This window comes from Camelus dromedarius, chromosome 1, assembly GCF_036321535.1.
Source record: "Camelus dromedarius isolate mCamDro1 chromosome 1, mCamDro1.pat, whole genome shotgun sequence".
NCBI classification, from domain to species: Eukaryota; Metazoa; Chordata; class Mammalia; order Artiodactyla; family Camelidae; genus Camelus; species Camelus dromedarius.
In genome coordinates this window covers 74,113,400-74,137,727 of record NC_087436.1, presented here as the reverse complement: position 1 = coordinate 74,137,727, position 24,328 = coordinate 74,113,400, and the positions used below count along the sequence as shown (strand labels likewise).

Sequence of the window (24,328 nt, the reverse complement as noted above, 5' to 3'; positions counted from 1 at the left end):
TGATAGGATCACATGCTTAGGTTTTGTCTAAAAACAGAGAACACTTTAAGCAAAGTTTAGATAATTTCTTAAAGTTTAAATTAAAAACATGAATTGCCATTTTTCCAATCAGTTCAATTCAATAGACATTTACCAAACATTAAATATGTGCATGCCATCACTAAATTGAAGGTCAAACTCAACCTACTTACTTTCATTTTTTAAACAGGGTTTTCTAGTATCATGGCCTTGACATCTTTCTAACAAAGACTTTAAAGAAGATCCTCCTTAATATTCATTTGCCTTTCTCTTCATTAATATGTTTTCATTTTCATCATTGTTAAGCACAGTTTAAGCACTGTGGACAAGAGACAGAAAAGAAGGAAGGAAAGGAGGGAGGGAGGAAAGAAAGGTCCTTAGCTTCTAGACCAGCCTAACAGGGAGCTAGGATTCATACAAAAGTGTGAATGGCACAACTAGAAAGCAATCATTTCCTCACCAGCTGAGCTTTACACACACACATGCGTGCACACACACACACACACACATTTGTTTTTTATGGTAGAAACCATCTTGACAAGTAAATGAACTTTATCATGCTTAAGTTTCCTCTCTGTGTAATGAGGAAGTTGGATTTGACGATGGCTCAGATTCTTTACAGCTCTAACATCCTATAACTCATTCAACATTTACTGAGCGTTTGTTGTGTGTGGAATGAGAAGTATTTTGCCAGGAGAAACAAGTTATATAGCCTCAGTAAAGCTCATTTCAAAGTGATTACCATTTATTGGCCAAACGCAAACCACTCCCTGTACCAGAAGACGGCATGAATAAAGGGGAGATGAGAGGAAGAAAGACTAAATGCAAATGCAGGACAGAGGGGGATGGAACAATGAGGGACCAAACAAATTAGTTTGAGGACAGCAGAGAGATGAGGCTAGCCTGGTATGAAGGGCAAAGAATGTTACAGGAAAGAGTAAGAGAAGTAGGGAGAGAAACTTAGAAGGACAGGCTATTTTAAAAGGTCAGTAACAAGCTAGTCTAGCTTGGTTTTGGGAAGGAGATGAAAAAGATGACTTTGGGATGAACGAAATCAACCAACCCATGGTTTTGGGAGAACTGCCTAAAATTCAGTTTCATATTGAGCTCAGGGACCGTGGCTCATAACCTTGTAAGATAACCTTTGTTTTAGTGCAGAAGAAATGGGCCAAGAAAGACTGTGCGGCTGCTGTTGGTGTGTTGCAATCAAGGATCACTGAGGAAGCTAGAAGGCTGTAAGGTGCTCAGGTTGGACAGATGGATATCGAAAATCCAGAATCTCAACACGGTCATCCAGACAATTTAAGTATGTTCCAAGTGAGTAATCTAACCTGTGGACTGTTCCTACTTCCAAGGCTGCTCACATGCAGTAAAGCAGTTCATTTCACCCTGAAATGGCAGGTTGATTGAGATGTTTTGGATGATTCTCTTCAGAGGAGGAATCATGAGGAGGACTCAGGGATTAGCTCCTATCACTAAGGCTAGAAGAACCCAATGAAAGAATCCATTTTAAAATCAGTAGTGTCAGACAACAAGAAGCCAGGGGACATATGTTTGAGGTTATCTCTGATGTCACCTTGCAAAAGCACCCCCTTATGGATAAAGAATGGAAAGGTGTGGCTGGGATAGGGATTGGTAGGGGAAGGCTGTAGTTCAGACTGACAGGAAGAGGATGATGGTGTTATAGGTGGCAAGAGCAGTTTCAGAGAGGGAGGTGTAACGGTGTGGAAGACAGAACCAACAGAATTTATACATGAGATGGCACAGAAGAGAGTCCAGCCAGAGCAAAGATACCTCTCAGGAGGGCAGAAATTAGTAATATGTGCTCTGAGTGTTGATGATGTAAGAGACCTAAGAGACAATGACTTACCTTGAATTCCGAAGCCCAGATTTTTTTTTTAAACATGTAAGAGAAAATGTCCTTGTTTCCTACAAATGACATCAGAGGCTAAAAAACACAGGACCCAGAGACCAGCTGTGTAGCACCAAGATTCCTGTTGTTGCCAGTACTTCTTAAATACCTTGTCTTCCAACCCAGCCCTCTGACACATTGAATTTTTTTTGGACAAGTGCAATCATTTCCAACAACCGGGCCATTCACAAACACTTCATTTCTCTAAAAGCTCTTCCAAGAATTTCTCTGCTTGACCGCTTCAAGGAGGTCTCTGCTGGTGATAGCTTTTCTGTGGCTGTCTTAGAGCAATCTAGCTGCAGGCTGATCTGTCCCAGTCACCAGTGGTCCAGAGAGCCCAGTGCGCCCAGGACCCAGGAGCATCCATGACGTCTGGGCGGGTTTGCTTTAGGATTTCCCCCATATAAGTAAAATCAGCCTCCTTTTTCCTCCTCTTCTTCCCAAAGGCTGAACTGGCCCACTCACACTTCTTTTTGGCTGGGCTGCACTTTTTAGTCTTCTTCTTAGGGAGCCTTAGGCCATGTAGGCATATGAAGTACATGTGGAGGCTTTACTCCTTTTAAGTGCACGAAAATGATGCCTCCTCCAGCGAAGGCAACACAACAACACTAATTAACAAATGTTAAGCAGTCCCTCCTTTGATGGGACTTGAACAACTTAAAGGAGTTCTTACACCTATTTTAGGGGACCTTATAGGACTAAGATTTTAAAATATCCTTTCCCTCTAATAAATTTAGAAACATATGTAACAAAATATTAATCCCGTATTTCCCCCAGATAACAGCTCTGGAATCTAGACAGAGACAAATATCTGGTAGGCAACAATGACCGAGTGGCATAGCCTGTTAAGTGCACGGGCTCTGGAGAACCAGAATGCCTGGACTCAAACTCCAGCTCCAGCATTTACTGCTAGCTGTGAGGACTTCAGAAAGCTACTCAGATTCCGTGTCTCGGTTTCTCATGTATAAAGTTGGCATAATAATGCTGCCTTCCTCACGAAGTTGTGGAAATTTAATGCGTTAACACGTGCGGATCTCTTGGCACTGAGCTTGGCGGAGTAAGCACTTAGCAAGTGACAGCATTTACTAGTGATTGCTACCTGTTGTTGTTTGTTGGTGTTGTAGTCGTTACTTGATTTATGAATCCTAGGGGCAGGTGCATCCCCACAACAGGTGAAACTGCTTTTCTCAGTCACAATACAGAGTGAGTCATAATAAAGTCATGCTGCCAACTTCCTGAACTATTGAATTACTTGAGCTTCTGCAGACAATCCCTGTTAAAAAGATAGTTACCCTTTCTTTTTGAAGTTCACAGATTATAGAGGCTCTTTTCTTAACTCCACCTTTCCTTTTCAAGGACATTAAATCCCAAAGAAAATGATCTGGAAATGATTTCCTTTATGGCCACCCTTTTGTAGCTCCTTTTCCCCCATTCATTCTCCTGCCTCATTTGTACCTAAAGAAAAATGATATTTCATTCATTATATTGTCATCCATGACTGGCAGCTTATAACTGCTTTGTATAAGTGTACGTGCCTTTCATAGGTACGACTCAGTGTGTTCTGTCCCTTCCCTTCACTTACAGTGGGGGTTACCCTACATTAGGGGAATAGTGAACATTTGGTTAGCAGTGTATGAGCTCTTGTGCACTTTTTCCATAGAAATAAGATCTGGGATTCACACAATCAGCCACTTAATTTTACTTGCCTCATCCCTGGTACTGTCTTAATTATGTGGACTTTCATCAATGTTCAAATGCCCTCTGTCCCCAAAGACATCCACGTTCTAATCTCTGGAAACTGTGCATATATTAGGTTACATAGTAAAGAGGAATTAAGGCCACAGACAGAAATAAGGTTTTACTCAACTGATCTTAAAACAGGGAGATAGATTATCCTGGTGGGCCCAATGTAATCTCACGGGTACTTTAAAATGGGAAGAGGGAGGCAAGAGTTAGAGATCAGAATAATGCAATGTGAGAGGGACTCAACTTGTGTTGCTGGGTTAGAAGATGGAGGAACGGGGCCAGGAGCCAGGGAATGTGGGCAGCTTCTAGAAGGTGGGAAGAGTAAGGAAATAGATTTTTTTCCCTCTACAGCCTCCAAAAAGGAACACAGCCTTGTTGACACTTTGATCTTAGCCCAGTGAGACCTGTGTTAGACTTGTGACCTAGAGAACTGTAAGACACTAAGTTTGTGTTGTTTAAGTGGTAATTTTTACAGCAGCAATGGGAAACTGATACACACTCCACCTGTGGAGATCTGCCTGGCAACCTCATCTCCTGGGACTCTGCCTCCCTGCCTACACTGCCTCCTGCTCTGTTTCGTCTTGGCTTATTAATTCAACAGAAGTTACTGAGCACCTACTCTGTGCTAGGCACTCTGCTGGATCTCAGAAATGCAAGATGAGTAAGACATAGCCCATGATTTTTCATTTACTCAACAAATATTTGTGTACCCGGGGTCTGAGTTAGATATGGTAGAGATGAAAAGGAAATAGTCCCAGCCCTTCAGGAGGCTCATAAACTTCTGAGAAGACAGTCAAAATTTTTAAAAAAATAATGACTTGGCATAATAAATGCAAGCTAAGGGGTATAGAAGAGAGACCACCCAACCCACCTTGATGTCAGGAAAACCACAGAGAGAGGAAGAAATGGAGCTTGGATTTATATGAGTTTGCCAGACAGGGTGGGGAGAGATATTCAAGAACTCTGAAGCCATATGGCACTTGAAATCTAGCTAGTGGATATGAGAAACAGAATCTAAAATTGAATTTCATTTTAATTACTTTTAATTGAAATGGAAATAGCCACGTGCGGCTGGTGGCTACCATACTGGACAGAGCAGACCACACCAGATTATACCCTTGGAAGGAAGGAGATGGCCTTCTCTTTGCTCTTTTTCCACTTCTTACTGACTGGAAAGCAGATGTTGTGGCAAGTCACCTCAGACCATGCAGACGGGGCATCCCCCCAGAGATGGAAGTAAGAAAGTAGAAGGGACTTGGGTCCCTGACCCCATGCAGCCATCTTTCAGTTTGGCTTATGCTCAGGTTATCATGTGAGACATATATAAATTCCTATATTGTTTAAGCTATTGTTAGTTTGGATTTCTGTACAGCAGCCAAATCTGTATCCTAATACAAATGTCTCCTCGAATAATGGAAAATTGTCACAACCTTTGCTAAGTTTTTTTTTAGCTCTTTCTGCATACCAGCCCCTATGCTAACTATTCTAAATGTATGGTTTCATTTAATCCCCCCTACACAGTCTGATGAAGGAGATAATCGTTTACCCCCGTTCTGCAGATAAAATGGAGCCTTAGCAGAGTGGCTCATTGGTAGTAGGATTAGGGCTGTTTGACAGCAAACTATATTCTAGTGAACAGATACATATCTTATCATTAAAGACCAGGCAAAATGAGTGTACAACCAGAGTTTTAAAATGCAGAGATAATACTTATGTCTGTGGCAGACATTCTCAGCTATATACCCAGCACCCATTCCCTCCTTCTTCCTGAAAACAGAAACTCAATTTGTTCAAATAGTAGACAGAGATTCCTCGACAACAGGAAGGTTAGGTTTCTACTGCAAACCAGAAGAGAAATCTTGACTGGTCTAAACTAGTTACAGAAACCTCATTGCCCTTGGCCATAACTGGTCTAAGGATAGCTTTGTGGCACAGTTCTGGTCAATGAGATGCAAGCAAAAGTCAAATAGGGAGCTTGTCCCTTTCCAAGTAAAAAGCCAAATCCCTGCCCAGAATGAAGCTGCAATGCTGGAGGTATGGCATCCACCTTGCAACCATGAAGACAAAAGCCAACATCATGAGGAAGGCAGAGTGGAGAGATAAGTGAAGTTACTGATGACATTAGGAGCTGCTGCTCCTAGCCTGCACAGCCTAACTCCAGACTTCATGTAATATGAGAAAAACTAACCCCAATTTACCTAGACCATTATCAATTGGGTTTTCAGTAACATAGCTGGAATCTTTGCTAACTGATACATATATATGTACACATATCTTTTGTTTTCTTATGAAGGTAAGGAAATGTTACACAACTTACAGTGACATTCTGCACACTCTTGGCTGACTGCTGGAAACCAGTTCCCACTGGCTTATCCACAGTAAAAATCATTTCAGTCCCTCTCAAAACACAGATTTCGGTGGGATATGAAAACCTTAAATAAGTAACAGAGCTCAGGCAAAATGTATATTTACCTCTTTCCCATCCTCAGACTAAAAATAAATTTTCCCCCTCAATTACATATATTTCTTGAGTAATGTTTATGTGTGAAAAGCACTTATACTCTCTTGTTTTAGACTGCTAGTATTCTGAAATTTTAAAAGAAATCTCTGTATTCTTTCTTAATCTCTGTAGTTTAAGAGAAAAGCAAAACTACAAGCCTAATGCATAAAAAGGGTTCATTCTACCTACTCACACCAAAGATAAATGAAGAATTGAGGAGTGTTGCAGGAGGACAAAAGTTTAAAAATTGGCTTAAATACATAGATAAATAGAAGAGGCAGAAATGCTGTTTTGCCCTTGAATTATACTAAAAGCTGATTTAATTCTCTGTGAGTGTGCAAAAAGCAATAAATAATATTTATGCAGTCAATTATCCAGAATTACAAATTCTAAAATATTTTGGAATGCTAGATATTTTCCACTGAAAGGAGAAAGCGGGTATTTTCCTAGCCACATGCTAAATAAATGCGCACGTACACAGATATACACCAAGCCACCACCTTAACCAAGCTGTTAACCTTTAATCCGATTTATAACTGAAGAGATCATGTGGTAGCTGGTTTTACACTATTTCATTCACAAAAAGAGATTATCGATCAAACAAGCACATTTTTCCCTGGGATTTCACAGAATAAACGAGCTAGACACATTTTTCTTTCAAACACCAAGCTATGCAAAGTATTTCCAGATATAATCAGAAAGGTATGAAACAGCAAATTAAGCAATATCCAGGCAATCCCCAGCATTATCTTTGTGTTTTTGACAGATCTGACAAAAGTTGAAAGGTTGAAAAAGCAACTGGAATAAAGACAAGATTGGAAAAATAAACATACCTTAGAGATGATTAATGGTTCTCCGTGCTCCAGGCCACCTTTCAAAGTAAAACCCCAGGGAGCTCCTCCCTGCAGGAACGCTTCCAGATAAATGTACCTTCCCCTGGGGGTCCTGTTAGGGTTTAGTGTGGCACTAGGCTCCTCGAAGTTCTCTGTGGTCCTCATCATGCCAAATACATGATCCCTCGAGTTAAAGTTTAAATGCCTGGAGCAGATTCAGGAAAGCAGTGGCTCTACCGCACATTATTCCACCCTTCAGGATGCACGCCAGTCAAAAGGGAAGTTTTCAGAAAATAATTCTTTCAGTTGTAAAATGTCCTTCCAAGCTTAACTGCAAGATCCTGAACCAGGAGGATTTTCCAATTCAACATCTCTGAATGTAAATTCTCATCCTGGAATTTCCAATCCTCGTGGAAGCTCCCTAAGTGGTGTCTGTCTATCCACTCTGTTCAAAGAAAAAAAAAACTTCTTTCAATGTCACTCTTAAGATGGCTTTTATTTCACAGACACACACACCAAAACTTTTCCTGTAGATTTTACAGAGAAACTTAAAGCCATCTAACGATGTAGAAAGGAAATTGCAGCAACTTGAACGAATACCTCAGTTTTGATTATCAACCCTTTCTTCCTCTCCGAGTGAAATTTACCATTACAATAGCCTCCCCTCTCCCCAGTAGTTTTAAAAGAAAGAAAGCACTTACTATGCTTCTGCTTGCTTCAGAATTTTCTAACTTGTCCCAAAGAGACAGAGAAGCTTTGATAAAACTTTTGGTCTGCATTTTTCAGCAATAAGTTCATAGTTTGTTTCTTGAAGAAAAAAAAAAGTTTTTGCAGGATGGAGAGAAAAATGGAAAAAAAAAAAAAAAGCATTGGTAAATTCACATTCAGTGGAAAAATTATCCAGGAGGCAGCTTAGTTCTTTCTTTGGTATTTTCAGGGATGACCAGACACTGCTGCTGCCGCGGTAGCCACTTGCCTCATCTGAAAGAAAGAGTAAGGAAGGGAGAGGAAATGGATTAGGGCAAACAGAGGCACCGCAACCTTTCTGCACAATAAGCACTGCTATGCGGAATTCAGTTCACCACAGAGACCCAGCCAATCAAAACAGTCTTACAGTTGATAAAACGTAGACAGTTAGAAATACCTTACAAATGGCTAATTAGCAAGGAGTAGAAAAATAGTTGATAGAATAGCCCCACCTTGTTCCAATTAAAGCAGAATCTCTGGGGGTGAAACTCAGGCATTGACATTTTTTTTAAAAAACGCCGGGCGATTCCGCTGTGCAGCCAAGTTTGAGAAGCAGTGCCCTGAGCGGTTTTGGTAAACATTTAAGTCAGTGTTAAGGTGACAGCGCAAGGGCTTTATTTTGTTCACTAGAAGAAAATGCCAAGTAAAATATATGACCAGCCTCTCATCCTGAAATAGGACTCTCCAACCAAATTTCTGCTTGTTTGATTCAATACAAACAGGACGCAGACTTTTTTCTGTCTTTTAATTGTTATCTACTCCAAGACTGTCACCCATTCTTTAAATGTCAAGAAATGTCTGGCAAGTAATGGGCACTCAAGGTGGAATGTTGTCCTGATTTCAGGTTAGCAGTGGAATTTTGTAATAATGCTATATAAAATTTAACATTAATACTGTTACTGAAGGCAAGTTTGTGTGCCCCCTGCACCACGAGGCCAAACTGAAACGTCAAAGTTTTGCAGGACCAAGCAAGGAGGACGCAGTGGTTCATGCCCAAGAAAAGCCTGAATTCCCCAAAGGGTTTCAGCAAAGCATACTTAAAAGCCAGGTAAGGGTGGGGTCGCAGGGTACGTGATCAGCTCGTGCACAGTTCTCTGATTGGTTGATGTGGAGGTAACCAGGCGGTCAACGCTATCAACCCCTAGGTGCCAGAAGGTCTGGGGGCCACGTTCTCTTGCTCATTAAGTAATTTCTTCCCTTTGGTGGTGGTATTAAGCATCTGGAAAACTCAGGAAATATTCAGAGAAGAGCTATGGCAGAGGATATGGGGGAGGGGTCTGACCCAGGAAGGCCCCACAGGGTCCTGCTCGGTAACAAACTTTCTTTTATCCAGAAGCCTCAGCTGTCAAGTTATTGAAACAATTTAGAATTATTTCCAAGGGATATTTTGCTAAAACTTTTTCTGTTTAAAAGTATGTGATAATGGGAGGAGAGGGTATTGCTCAGTGGTAGAGCACATACTTAGCATGCACGAGGTCCTGGGTTCATTCCCTAGTAGCTCCATTAAAAAAAAATAATAATAAATAAATAAACCTAATTACCCCGCCCCCCAAAAACGTATGTGATAATGTCAGACATAGAAAGCAAACTTCTGGTTACCAAAGGGAAAAGAATAAATTAGGAGTTTGAAATTAGCAGATGCACACTACTATATGTAAAATAGATAAACAGCAAGGTCCTACTATATAGCACACGATGTATTCAATATCTTGTGATAATCTATAATGGAAAAGAATCTGAAAAAGAATATATATATATATATATATATAACTAAATCACTTTGCTGTATACTTGAAACTAGCACAACACTGTAAATCAACTATACTTGAATTTTTTAAAAAGTATGTGATAATATGAATTATGTTGGAAACAGGTTTTGATATCAATTTAATTTTGGTGTTTGTACCTATAGTTAATGAAAAGTTAATATAACAGAGAAGCAGACATAATATACAAAGAAGTCTAGATAATATTTAATGTATAACAACACATGACAAGTATTATTTGCTTTTCAGTGGTGACTTCCTCTGTAGGGCTCAAAGACAAAAAAAGTAAAATCTCATTTTTATGTAATGATGCTATTTTAGTGGAAACAAAAGGTTTCATATACAAAATGAAAATATATGGTAAACACTGTCAGATTCTTAAGAGTAATTTATGCAATTTTCACTGGGTTTCCTTTTGCAGATTAATTTATAAATTAAGAATAAATGGTGAAATTTTGGCTTTTCTTTCACTGAGTTTTCAAATATGTATATTTATTTAAATAAAACCCTAAGTAAATAGTTTTTCTGGATATTTTTTGTGGCAATTATGACCTTGGTCCTAATTCATTTTGCAAAAACTGGAATTTCACAGAATCAACATTTAATTTTAAAAGTAATGAAGCTAACAAAAGGCAAAGGAAATTAAGAACAAGGTAAGCAGTGAAGAACAGAACTCAGTGCTTGTAGACTGATGAAACCTCTCATTTACATTATCACCAAAAATATTTAAGTCATAAATATCTAATGAAAATCAAGATACAATCTAAAAAAAAGAACATGCAGAACTTCATTTGATGGATATTCAGTGTAGCAGCTGATAGGCCAGGATTGGAATAACATTTTTCCGCATCTTCCATTGCTCAGAATCAAAGAATGCATCCTTATTTTTAGAAGTAAGGACATAGAGGCCATGAAAAGGTTAAATAATCTGACCAGATGACTCCTGCAAGCAGCATAAGTGGGCATTAAGTTAAAATCTTCAGACACTTAGGAATGGATTCTCAGTTTAAGGTAGGTCTTTTGCATAATTCTGGCAAAAAGACAACTTTCTATGTAACTGACATTGCTAATTCATAAGGATAACTTCCGTTTGGGCATGTGATTTGGACCCAAACTCTAGAGAATGAAATTGGACTCTCTTTCCTCTCCAGGGAGAGAAAAACAACCCTGTTTCCTCAAGCTGCTGACAGTGGAAGGGACTAAGACTATGTCTTAGTATTATTATGAAAATGGATTTGATCTTGTAGACCCAAAAGGGTCTCAGGGACTCCCCAAGATCCCCAGACTACACTTTGAGAATTGCTGCCTTTACCAGATACAGCCATACCTGAAGCTATCCCACTCTTACCAGCATGGTAAGCCTATAAACACATATGTATTTTTTCCTTAAACAGCTGGAGTTGGGTTTCTGTTACTTGCAACTACAAGCGTTCAGAGTAAACACAATGAAACCCTTCATGGATCTTCCTGGTTTAGGAAAAAGTTTAGGGAAGCTTAGTGTCGTCTCACAGAGGGGGCTTCGAAACTTGTTTTCTCTCTTTCTACTTCTTCCCGCCTTCTATCTGCCTCTGACTTAGAATTACTTCTACTCTTTTTTATCAAGTACTTCCTTCAAGACAAATAGATCCAACACAGCTCACAACTTTACTTTCTGTCTTTATATGAAAAATTCCCATTGTTGTAATTAAGTTCATGTTACTCTGTTTCTGTGTTCTGTGGCGCCAGGGTAGAAAAATCTCTCAATCATGTTGCCTCTCCTCTTTGTCTGGCGTGCCTGTACCAAACACTCTTTTAAATGTCATTTGCCTAATCACTCTTTTGACTTAGGAATTATGCATCATTCTATTTGTTAAGGCCACTTAAGGGAAAATTAATCTGTTCATTTTCAAAATTCTCATTTCTTGATTTTAATTTTTCACAGTAACCCATATCTTTATCTCTTTTAGAATCTTAAATGCTAAAATGTGATTTTTTAACTTATTGGATTTTTTGAATGCCTTTAAATTTAATATTTCAAAGATTGAAAATGTCACAGCTCTGAAAATAAAAACTAAAGTCAGAGTGACATCTAGTGGTTCTTCTGGCTCATTAAATAACCATGAAAGTAACTGTAGACAACGTGTTGTTAAACTGTAGGTTTGGAAGGTTAGTCTTTTTCAGAAAGAGCGTCTCAGAACCACTCAAATAGGCAGAAATCAACCTTATTTTAAAGTTTGCACAATCTCTCTAGGCAACCTTTCAGAAGCAAAAAGAATCATCTCCACATTTGTCTCTTTCTTAGGACCGAGAAAAACTTCCCCAGCTGACCTTCCCTCACTGCTAAATACTAAGAAACCTCACCTGAAAACAGCCACTTGAAAGAGAACTGAAAGCCCAAAGATTAGTTTAAAATCATCAGGATGCACCTGCTAGAACTTCGCCTGCAGCAATGTCATGGCTCTGCAGAATGTTGTGTTGAATACACAAAGTGGGATTCTCTGAGAAAGGAGGAAAGAGAAATGGATGCTGGGCATGCAGATTACAGCATCTGCTTCACCAACCGTCCTAAGGACTGTCACAAACTATGAGAGCACAAACAATTCAAATCTTTCAGGAATGATGGAAACGTTGTGTCCTGATTGACACAGTAGCTTCACAGGTGTATACAGTTGACCCTTGAGCAGCATGAAGGTTAGGGGCACAGATCCCCCCTCCATCCCACAGTTGAGAATCTGTATGTAAGTTTACAGTCAACCCTCTGTTTCTTCGATTTTGCATCAAGGATTTAACCGACCACAGATCATGTAGCACTATAGTTTATTACTGAAAAAAAAATGTGTAGAAGTGGACCTGCACAGTTCAAACACTTACTGTTCAAGGGTCAAATGTATCCATCAAAACTCATCAAATGGTATGCTTTTTATTAAACAAATGCAGTTTATTGAACAGAAATTATACCTCGATAAAGTTAGTTTAAAAAAAACTCAAGGATTCCATCGACAGATGAATTTATAATACATAATGGAATTACTATAATATATATAATAATAATGGGATATTATTCAACCTTAAAAAGGAAGGCAATTCTGACACACACTACAACATGGGTTAAACTTGAGGATACTCTGCTATGTGAAATAAGCCAGTCACTGAGGACAAATACCGTATGATTCCATTTATATGAGGTACCTTGAATAGTCAAATTTATAGAGACAGAAAGTAGAATGGTGGTTGCCAGGGCATGGGGGAATGGTGAATAGAGAGTTAGAGTTTATTGGGTACAGAGTTCAGTTTGGGAAGATGAAAAAGTTCTGGAGGCAGATGGTGGCAATAGTTGTAAAACAAGGTGAATATATTTATCTGAACTATACACTTAAAAATGATTAAAATGGTAAATTTTCTTTTGTATATTTTGCCACAATAAGTTTTTAAAAAGTATTTGTAAAAGGTAAAGAAACACTGAAAAGTATGACACTATGATTAATCAGTACATCACTTCACCACGCTGAGCGTGGTTGTGGGTGAGTGTCACAAAAACTGCAGGAGGCATAAAGAACCAAATAATAGTAATATCCGATAGCAGAAACTAAATATTACATGTCTGGCAAACGTTGTAACTGTTATGGGAGTTATCATAGTAAGTTATTGTGTTTAAAAACTGGTAGAAACATATCCACAAATTTATTGTTTATTTCCTAGATGAGACATAAAGAATCTTCTTAATAAGAACATAGCTCAGCAGAAATAGCAGTGTTAAGATCTCAAACAATAGATTGCTATGATAAAGAACATTAAGTGTTCTTTATTTTGGAAGAGCCAGAGCCAGCTTCAAAGATGCTAGTGACAAAGGTAACTGGCCTTTATGGCAGACATAGCCTAGAGGAGAAAAGGCAATCTGCCTTATTTTATTAGTTATTTGGCTTCGATCTCTTACTTCTATCCCTTTTTTTTTTCATTCTTCTGTAAACAAAGAATCTATCCTCAAAAAAACCAAACAAACTCAACATCTTGAATTTTTTAAAAGCTCAACTCCTATCAGTGTCGGGGGTGGGGTGCGGGGAAGACAAAGGGATACAACATTCTGGGGAGACCGAAATGTTCTACATCTTGATTGGAGTGCTGGTTACTCAGTGTGTATATTTCTTGAAACTTAACAATCTGTACACTTAATATGAATGAACTTCATTGTAAGTGAAGGGTACATCAATAAAGTTGATTTAAAAAACCTCAACTCTAAAGATTAAAAATATTCCTATACTTAGGATGGTATAGGAAAGTCTTTTAAAACTCGTTTCAAAAGTAACCCCAAATTAGAAATTGCTCATGTCCTCAGCTCCCCGTCAGGAAATGCTTCTAGAAATCCAATCACAAAGGCCCCGGGGAATCAGGTGGGTCCTTCCCTGGTCTATTTAAATGTCCATATATCCCACACTTCCTTCTCTTCCCTGCTTCACTTGTCTCCACAGCACTCACCATGGCCTAATATCTTAATTAGCACAGTGATTATTTGTGATCTGTCTCTCCCAACTAGGATGAGTTCCACGAGGGCAGGGTTTGGTCTGTTTTGTTCACTGATATTCCTGGCATGTTGTTGGTGTTTAATAAATATTTGTTGAAATGACAAGAAAAGAAAAAGGAACTTTCTTGGTTCTCAGGGCCCACCATACAAATATTAAGACACCAAAGGATATCACATATTAGGTAACTAAAAACTTTCCTTGCCATAGGAACACACTCAGGCTTTGATAGAATAAAACTTTAAAACAGAATAATTAAAAATTGCTTTCTGTCTAGCCACAAAACTTAAACCATTCACCTTTCCATTTAGTACTTACATTTCATTGCCTATAGAAGTGCTTGATTCTATAGGTAATCTTAGATCTCTCCGAATTAATAAATGGAATAATTTAAATTATAAATACGATAAACAGCAATCTTTAGTGGTACTTAATACTAATTTGATTAAAACTTATAACTGTATTATATAACAGGATTTATTAATATTTCCAATCAATTTACACATTAAAAAGTTATTTGTAGGTGTCTGTATAACGTGACGGCTGACAATATTAACGCGACAGGTAGCATCTATCACACTAGGCGGTTCTGGATTCCTTCCATTTGAGCACTAATTTGGACAGCACCGGGAGGTTTGAGTGTGTAATCACATAATCTGATAAATTCTATATTAGAGATGACGACAGAGAGCAACCGAAGCACAGAGGAGGAAACAACTCTCCGGAGGCAAAACGGTCAGCTACCCTGAGAATATATCTGAACCTTGGAAAACATTCCGGACAGAGGATCGGCATAACCATAACCGAAGGCAGAGGTGTAAAATGTGAATTATGTTAAATGAGATAGTCAAAGGGGAACTGAGGGTGGGGTGGGGATGGAGGCAGCGTCAGAAGGCGGGGCAGGGGGTCTGGGGAGAGGCCTGACTGGCACCGCTAAGATTGGGCTTGACTCTCGGGGAATGGCTAAGAACTGGGGAAGATCATTGGAGGAACAACTTCAAGAATAGCCCGGGGCGTTCGGGTGCGGGGCAAGAGTAGGACTTGGAGACCGATGAAGAGGCCGTAGAAAGAGAGGCCTTGAGGGGCAGAGAGAGCAAGTAGAGGCCAGAATTAGGGTTGTTTCCGGGGTAGGGTTGGCGGGACTTGGTGCCTGCTGCGTGCACGCCGTCCCCTTAGGGCTCCTGGGGTGGGGGAGGGAGACGGGGGGTAAATGGCGCTCGGTTGCCCCGGCGACCGCGTCTGAGGGAGGAGTCGGGGGCAACCCCGGGGGTATCCAGCACCCCTCCCCCTCCCCACGCCTCACAGAGGTGCCCAACCGTTGCCCGCGCGGCTCGCGAGGAGCCGGCGGTGTCGGGAGCGCGCGGGAAGCGGGCGCGGGGGTGGGCGGGGCAGCGTCCAGCGCCGCCGCCACCGAGGAGGAGCCGCCCCCGCCGCCGCCGACGCCGCCGACGCTGCAGCCGCCTGGTCGACGCAGGTGCGGCCGCCGCGCCCGCCGGCGCTCCCGCGGGGATGGGGCTGGTCTCTTAGGATGAGGCGTAGGTCGCAGGTACATGGGCGGGCGCGACCCGGGGACCGGGTGAGGGGTGGTGGGTCGTTCTCCGCAGGACCTGGGGCAGCGCGTCTTCATTTCTGGAACCTTCCAGACTTTTGTGTTTGTTTTGCACATGGTAGATGCCTAATACATGTGTCTTTACCAGAACGGGCTGCTGTTTTCGGGGACGGTAGCCGAACTCTGGGACCAAAGGGCCCTGTGCACAGTATCCATTTCTGTATAAATAACTGGGGATCCTGTCCCAACAGTACTGCTAACTCCTGTTCCTACTCCTGGCGGCCAGGGAGGAGGGATGGGGAAGACAGAGAGATAAAGAGGACGGGTAGCCTTGGACAGGCTCGTCCAAGATGAGGTGATAGTAAATGCTCTGCGAGGGCCCGTTCAGCTGGAGCCCGCCCTGGAAGTGACTGCAGGAGCCTGGCTCTGTACGGTTATCGGCATCAGTCAGAAACAGTGAGTTCTCAGATGAGTCCAGCCTCTTCTGCAAAACTCTGTTCCAAGTCCCCACCGTGGTTGTTTTGTTCGTGCATATTGTTGTACTTTAAATCAAAGGAAAGTGTAAGAAGAGTGAAGTCGGCGATTTCATAGGGGGCTTCTTGCTTTATCAGCAGTTGATTCGGGAAGGAAAGTGCCAGTGCCTTCCACTATCTCAGAGATTAGCTGGGTGAGACTGTTTCTCTGTGTGTAAAGTCGTGGGGGTGTGGGTAGGGGAGTGGTGGGAGAGGTCTGGTCCTCCCACCTCTGTACCACGTTTATTGTTTTTTAATCTTGTACAGTTATCTTTATTTGTGTCATGGGTAAAATGGCTTTTATGCCATAGAAATATTATTACACAACTAAATAGAGGGTAGAAATTGACAGTTTATTTGGTATGTGCAAAGCCCTTACTGTTGTGTTTTACGAAGAGGATTCCATGTTGACTATCTACTATGTTAGGGCCACTTACTGTAATAATCCACAATTCATTAAATAGGGCTTCTGTGAGCCACCTGTTCCCAAGCTAAATGGCCCCAAATTATATGGTATAGTAGGCTGAATAAGGGCCACTCCGAAATACCAGGTCCTAATCCCTGAAACCTGTAAATGTGATAAGGAAAAAGGGTCTTTTCTTACAGGATTAAGTCAAAGATCTTAAATGAGCAGATTATCTGGGTGGGACCTAAATGCAAACGTAAGTGTCCTTATAAGAGGAAGGCAGAGAGGAGGAGGCAGTGTGACCACAGAGACAGATTGTAGTAATGCCAACAGCCACCAGAAGCTGGAAGAGGCCAAGAATGGATTCTTTCCTACAGCCTCTAAAGGGAGCACAGCTCCTGTGACACTGACTTTAAATTTCTGGCGCTGGAGATTTGAAAGAATAAATGGCTCTGGTTTTAAGCCACTAAGCTTGTGGTAATTTGTTATGGTGACTGTAGGAAACTATATGGTTATGCTTATAAGTCACATAGACTCAATCCTGTATTGATGAATATTTTAAAGTTCTCTAGCTGGGACAGTGGCAAGTATAGTAGCAGAGACCATTAAATATTTTCCTGAGCCCTGTAAATCCTAAGGAAGAGATTTGAACAAAGGGTTTGGTGAGAAGAGAAAATAAATTAGGTGCATAAGAAAGAGGTAGTCTAGCACTTAAAACAATTTTAAAACTTTCATTGTATTCCTATAAATATATCACTGTGTTTGCTCTAGTTAAGAGAATAAAGGTACGAAGTGACTTAAGCTTGGTCCTTAGCTAAGATGTTATTGAGTATCTACCATGTGTATATCAAATAAGAGTTGCAGACACCTGAGGATTGAGTTCCAGGCTCAATCCAGGGGAAAAGAGACCATGCAAAGGTGCTTCCATGTGAGGGGATGTTAATATCTGGCCCAAAATAGCCTCTCATCATCTTGAAATGAAGACACTTTGGAATTTTCAGTGTCAGGAAAAAACCAGGGGTTCAGATTTAATTGGTTAACTTCTGGGTACCAGGCAGCTAATTTGCACCCCCATTCTTACCCCACAAAGTATCACAAAAATGTACATAGACTAGCCAATCAGCTTTCTTTTTGAACTGTTTTTTGAAGCATAATTTGCACACTGTAAAATTCACCAATGTTAAGTGTAGAATCCAGTGATTTTTAGTAAATTTTGAATTGTGCAGTCATCACCACAATTTAGTTTGAGAACATTTCCATCATCCCGTGAAGATCCCTGGCACCCATTTGTAGCCAATCCCCATTCCCAATCCACTTATGATCTCTGGCCTACTTTAGAGTTAGGTTTTAGTCCCTCTACTGCTACTGCAGTGGCCTCACAGCTGGTCCCTGCTTCTACTCAGTGTATTTCCCATCCTCCAATGGCTTTCCATTGCAATTAGAATAAACCCCAAAGTCTTTAGTATGGCCTTTTCAAGGTCCTGTGAGCTCTACCTCCTGCCAACCTCACCAGCAGCTTTTCAGGATAATTTCGGGAAGGAATTGGCAATAAGCACGGGGTTCCTTTGGGCATAGTACCCAGTGGGCTGTCCATAAGCAGACCTCTCATCCTCCCAAGACTATATGCAGCCTCACCAGCCTCCTGCCTGTCAGTCAGTGAACACTGAGCCCTTCTCATCTCAGGACCCATGCGCGTGGTACTTCCTCTTAGGATCTTCACCAGTCCTCTGCGGGGCTGACTGCTGTTTGTCATCCAGCTCACGTGTCACCTCAGAAAGTCCTTCCCTGACCTCCCCTAGCTAAGTATCCTCAACTCCTTTTCATCATTGCACTTGACCACTCTCCAGAATTGTATTTTTGATTTGTTTCTTTATTGTCTCTCTTTCTCTGTTAGAATATAAGATCTGTGAGGGTAGAAACTGGGTTGGTTTTGATCTTAGATAGCTCCAGCTCTAGTACTTATAGAAGCACTATTCATAGCAGCAATACATTGTAAACAGCAGTAATTAATGATTACCAGATGCCTACTGTGTGCCAGGCCCTGTGCACAGCGCTTTGTATGCATGAATGATTTAATTGAAACTTAACTACTTTTGATGAGGGAAGAGTTAGGGGAACATTTCCTCCAAATATAGTCCCTACATTAAATTATATTTTTCAGAGGCATTGGGCAGTTTTCTTTCTCTTATTATTGAAATGTTAATTTTTAAAGACTGGATCAATGTACATTCCTACCAGCTAGCTAGTATTGAACCTCTTTCTCCACATCCCTAAAAACTAAACTAGGGAAGTTTTTGCTAGGAAGAAAGGAGGAAGGAAAAGAAGGGTACAAATAAAAGCAGAGCCCTAAAAGAGCAGGACATGCTCAGGACACAGCAAGTAGACTTGGACTGGGGCACAGTATGTGTCAGGGAGTGAAAATGGAGATGAAGCTGGGAGGCTGGGTACACATGGTAGAGAGCTTTGAGTGCCAGTCTTAGTTCAAACCTTCGCTTTGTGCAAAGTTAAGGCAAATGGCTCTGATTTTAAAGAAAGATTATACGAAACTGAAACTAGAAGAATCATTTTGAGGTATTTTGTAGCAGTCTAGCAAGAGTTCATTAAAGCATGAAAGAATACAATAGGGCTAACATTAACAAAATTGCATATTCAAAGATTCTTCCTTATGATTGCATTGAAGTCTCTTTCACTGAGTTAAAAGATATTACAGAGATAGACTCAGCATAGTGTGGAGTGTGAATGGATGAAGAACAAATAAAGACTCTGAAATGTCTAACTTGGGAAGTTGAGTTTATTGGCGTCTCTGAACACACTCTAGAAAACAAGTTAGGTGGGAATGTGAAGGGACCTGATTCAGGGTAAGATGAATTTAAGGTGACTGTAAACATACACGCAGAGGTGTTAAAGAACAGATGCTCATTAAAATTTATCTAGAGCCCCATTTTTTTTAGCAAAAGAGCATGAAATTTGCTGGAAGATGGAATTGTCCCTATCTGGCTTGCTGGTGACTGAAATCACTTGTGAGAAGTCATTGTGGTTTTGGTCATCTTTTTGCTGAATGTTCTCCATACAAAATCACAGAATGTCCAGGTTGGAGATGATTTTAGAGATCTTCTAGTCCAGCACTGTGCCCAAGAGAGGCCAGCCAGTGGCGGTTGTCATCCCAACAAATGCTCATCTACTCTCAGCTTGAACAGCTCACAAGGAAGTCCAACAAGTATATATTCAACATGCTCTAGTTTTTGGAATGTCCATCTCCACCCTCAGCTAGAACCTACCTCCCTTTACTTCTGCTCATTAGTCCTAATTCTGCATATAGAGTATTGTCATTCTATTTTTTTCAGTTGAGATATAATTGATATATAACGTTATATCAGTTTCAGGTGTATTACATAATGTTTTCATGTTTGTATTGTCATTCATTTTTCTAGTGAGGCATCTGCTCATGTAGAGTCCCCTGAGATATTCCAAAAATCCTAGTTGTTTATCTTAGTTCCATTACTTAAAATTTATAGACCTATATCTGATTTACAGATGGAAGTTCCTCTACCCAGTAACTTTTCTGACCAAGCACAAGATCTGTTTTCTGGTCAGAGCATCTCTAAGAAGGGTAAAACAGTTTAAATGGCCAGAGACATTCAGGGATCTATTTAAGTCAGTGTGAGCTGTACCTGGAGAAAGGTCAGATCTGGGAATGTAGATATGGGGGGCTTGTAGGTTTACTTGCTACGTTATCTTGATAATGTCTGTGAGACCTGTACCAACAAGATTGGCATTGGACCAGCAGGGAGCATATAATTGAACATGTTCTGATGTACAAACATAGCCTAGATTAAGTGCCATAGGCTATTAATTAAAATAAATTTTCATATGCAAGATAAGCTAAAGAAAAAAGATTTAAAGTTGTTGCTGTTGCTGTGGTGTTTTAGGTGTTGTCAAGATCTTAAGTGATGAAAATGAACTTGTGACTTGATTGAACTTTTTAAAAATAATAAATTTCAGGTAATGAAGTATTATATTTTAAAAAGCAGATTTTAAAATATTTTATGTTTTTCAGGTGTTAATAGGATAAGTGAAAATAAGAATATCCAGATATTAAGGTATTTCTTATTTTACTTTTGGGTTATATTTAAGAATTGTGAATATATACAGCTGATACACTAATCTGTATCTAATTTTAGAGCTTGAAGTCTTGAACTTGATGAATGCCTAGGCTGGAATATCTGAAATGATAAAATTACAAGGGGTTTATCTCTGTGTTTTTTTTCAAACTCTGCTCAGTGGAGCCTTCTGCAATCTATAAAGGTGTTTCAAGGGCAGAGAGGAGGGTGTGCAGTCTGGGATTTGAAGATTCAAAGAAAGGCTTCCACTGCTTAAAAAAAGTTTGGAATGCAACAATAAATATATGTATGCTCATGTATAACTGAAAAATTGTGCTCTACCCTGGAAATTGACACAACATTGTAAACTGATTATAACTCAATAAAATAAAATTTTTTAAAAAAAGAAAAAAAAGTTTGGAAAGCACAACTGTAATCTCATTTAGTAATGGTAGAAATTGAGGCTCAGAGATGTGAAAAGATTGCCCCTGCTTTCACAGGTAACCAATAACAAAATTAGGTTCCCTGATTCTGAGTGATGTGCTGCTTCTGTACTGCCTCCCTTCGAGATGGTATTATGTGCTGATGAAGATTATCTTAAATAGAGTAATTCTATATTGCATTGTAATGGTCCCTGTATTTACTCAATGCAGTTTCAATCTACTTTGCTGTTAGTGGACCTTTATGAAACTTACATCTTCTTCCTAGATAAATAAAAAGATAGAGCTATTTATTATGAGAAAGTGAGCTGGTATACACTACTTAAATTATAAAGACAGCATTGTTATTTTCATGTTTTACTATCCCATTGTGTGGCACTGTGTACCGATAGATTGAGGCAAATACTGTATGGTGAGACTGAGTGACTTATCTCAGTTAACTCTTACTCTTTTAAGGTATATATTCTATCTCCATCTTATAGTCTTACAGAGGTTAAATATTGTCCTCAAGGTCACAGAGATGGTAGATCACAGAGCTAGGATTTGAACCCTAACAGTCAATGACAACATCTAGAGAGAAGGAATGTGATTGAGAAAGCAGACACCGGGAGTGATGTGAAGTTAATAGTAACAATTAGCAATAACTCAGGCAGTAAAGGGTTGCTCAGCAATAACTCCTCATTGCATTTCTGAGATTGTACCAGCCCAGATATGTGGTGTTTGGATCAATCTTGGGGTACCTGAGAATTTCCTAGGAAAACATACCTGCAGACTGGTTCTACGAGAGTACGAACCAGTTTTACAAAATCACTAGTCTCAGACTTCTGTGAAAGGTAGAGTGGTTCAGCATCCTAGGGGCTTCAGTCATTTGTTGATGAATCCAGGAACCTAAGTATAACACACATTATAAAGGAATCTTTCCTGATCAAAATAGAGCATAGATTCTAAATCGACTTACTACAGAGATTGTCACATTCTACCCCAGTCACAGGAGAGGTCCACCTTAAGTAGCCACAAGGAAAGAAGACAAGGTGAGGACTGTTCACATCAGGGAAAGTACAGGCGCACAGTCACTACGGCCTTTTGGGAGCCAAGGAGAAGGGATAAGAACCCAGGAAATACTTCTAAGCCCTGTAGGTGAACTGTGTAACAAAAAGTAAAGCCCATAAATTATTTTCCTCCAAAAGTCCTCTTTTTGTGGTCTGTGGTTTCTAAAGCCTTTCCTGCAACATTTCAATTAAATAACCAGAGTAGAATCTTTTCCTTAGCTACTACCTGTCAGAAATTTAAGGCTCCTTTCAGTGTGAACCTGCCCATAATGTTAAATCAGGCAGAATTGTTCTTAATAATCTTGGGCATACTAGAAGAGGCTAAGATCTCATCTGTGTACTTCACTCAGAGATTTAAATCAAACACATGTAAGTTCATGTTATGATCCCCAAATCAAAAAGTACAGCATTTTCACAATTTTTAACTTACTGAGGCAAAAAGACCTTCCTTTTTCCAGGAATCCTTAGTAATTTAGTAAGTTTTATGCCTGAGAATAGGAATAATGTTTCAGTTCTTATGGTGTAATGAAAGTAGAGAAACACAGAAAGATTTGACCATATATTCAGTCTAAAATAGTGAAAAATCTAGATTGCAAATACTTCTAAAGACAGGCTTCATTACCCTAAGGTACATAAAGGAACTGGCAGCATTGGCAAATAGAGGTGCTAAGCCTCTTTACGAATAAATGGTGGTTTTAAATTCTTGTTTAAGTAAATAAGCCTATGCTGTCTTCTTTAAACTGTTAATTTTCCAAGAAAAAGATTTCCCTCTGAAGACTGCAGCTCTTCAATGGCCTACCACCAGTCATTGGATACTGAATTAATGAGTTTATCGTCATTATCTTACGCCAAAGGAAAACATGGTTTTCATATGGAATATTCCAAAGTCAGACCTTTTCCTTTCTTCTCTTTTCTCTTCTCCAACTTCTAGTTCCCACTCAGCTTACCTTGCTTGTAGGTTCTGTTTTCTTCCTGATACGACTCTGGTATCAAGCAGAGGGCGTTAGTGTATGGTCCCCCAGCGCTGGGCTATGATTCTGCCTGTCCTGCTCATTCCTTCATGCTTTTGATCTTTCTGTAATTTATGGTAATAACATTATTTAGTAATTTACATTTTCTTAGTGTCTTTCATCACCCTGAAGAATCTCGAAATGCATCATTTTAGTGTTTAAGTTACTTAGCAAACATTCATGATAAAACTTGTTTAAATGAGAGTTTTTTTTTCCAAACAGCAGTTTCTTCTATTTAGAATGTTTAAGTTGCCTAGCAATCTTGAGTTAACATTCCATTTGTTATAATTCTTTATGGAATGTCTCCCTACCTAGTACTTATTTCCTAAAAATGATAGCACGAAACATATTAAGGTAGAATTTATCTAATTGTAGTTTTGACAGATGGCACCTCAGTAATCTAAAGAGAAAAACTGTGAGTGAAATAAAAAGGAATTCTATTCCAAAAAAATCTTTTTAGCTCACAGGTTTTTTTAAAAAAAATTTAACACTGTGCTTACATTGTGAATTAATGTAAAAATGATAAGCAGTATGTTATATGTGATCTTTTTTCCATCATTTTGATGATCCTTGCCTATATCTAGTTTTTTAAAGAATCAGGATTTTGATTCATTAATTTGATGTATTGTTTTTCTGTTTTCTTCATTAAGAAGAAAACATTGTGCTTTCTTTTGTTATACTCTTTTCCCCTACCTTTTTGTGTTAAAAATCATTCACTTATTTTCATTCTTCTTTTAAAATAGAAATAGGTGTTTAAATACCTTGAGGTTAGAAATTTTCCTCTTTGCATTGCTTTAATGTATCTCAGATTCTGATATATGGTGTTTTCCTTGTCATTATTTTTCAGAGATTTAAAAATTTATATTTTTATTTCTCTTATTACACGAGGGTTATTTAATTGAAGGCCCTTTAATTTCCAAGTGGAGAGAGCTTTTTGCTTTTGAGTTTTAATTTCTAGTTTTATTACATTGTGACTAGAAGGGGGGGGTTGTAACATTTCTACTTTATGGAACCTACTGATCTTTTATTTGTGCCCTAGAATATGATTGGTTTTTATGAATATTCCATGTGCAATTGAAAGGAAGGTATATTCTCTGTTACCCAAGTGTAGTGTTCAATATATATCTAAAAAGTCTACTTTAGTGATTATTTCATTTAAATCTTTTATATCCTTATTTAATTTTTTGGCCACTTGACTTACTGAATGGCCTGTTAAAGTCTCATTATTACTGTGTTTCCAGTTC

The 24,328-nt window shown here is 39.5% G+C and overlaps 2 protein-coding genes and 1 pseudogene across 3 annotated transcripts in view; 1 reads left to right on the top strand and 2 right to left on the bottom strand.

Annotated features, from left to right (window-relative positions):
* SHROOM3 (shroom family member 3) overlaps positions 1-7,415 on the bottom strand; it is a 296,769-nt gene extending 289,354 nt beyond the window's left edge. For both annotated transcript variants that reach the window (XM_064485530.1, XM_031471167.2), the window contains exon 1: positions 7,010-7,415. In XM_064485530.1, the coding sequence (XP_064341600.1) occupies positions 7,010-7,177 (168 nt within the window). In that variant the 5' untranslated portion in view covers positions 7,178-7,415. The remainder of the gene's footprint in view (positions 1-7,009) is intronic.
* On the bottom strand, positions 2,067-2,471 carry LOC135321268 (histone H2A.N-like; annotated as a pseudogene).
* Positions 7,416-15,503: 8,088 nt separating the features above from the next.
* The window catches only part of CCDC158 (coiled-coil domain containing 158), a 69,616-nt gene continuing 60,791 nt past the window's right edge, over positions 15,504-24,328 (top strand). Inside the window, exons 1-2 of the mRNA XM_064485521.1 lie at positions 15,504-15,564; positions 20,543-20,585. The gene's annotated coding sequence lies outside the window, so the exon portion shown is untranslated. The remainder of the gene's footprint in view (positions 15,565-20,542; positions 20,586-24,328) is intronic.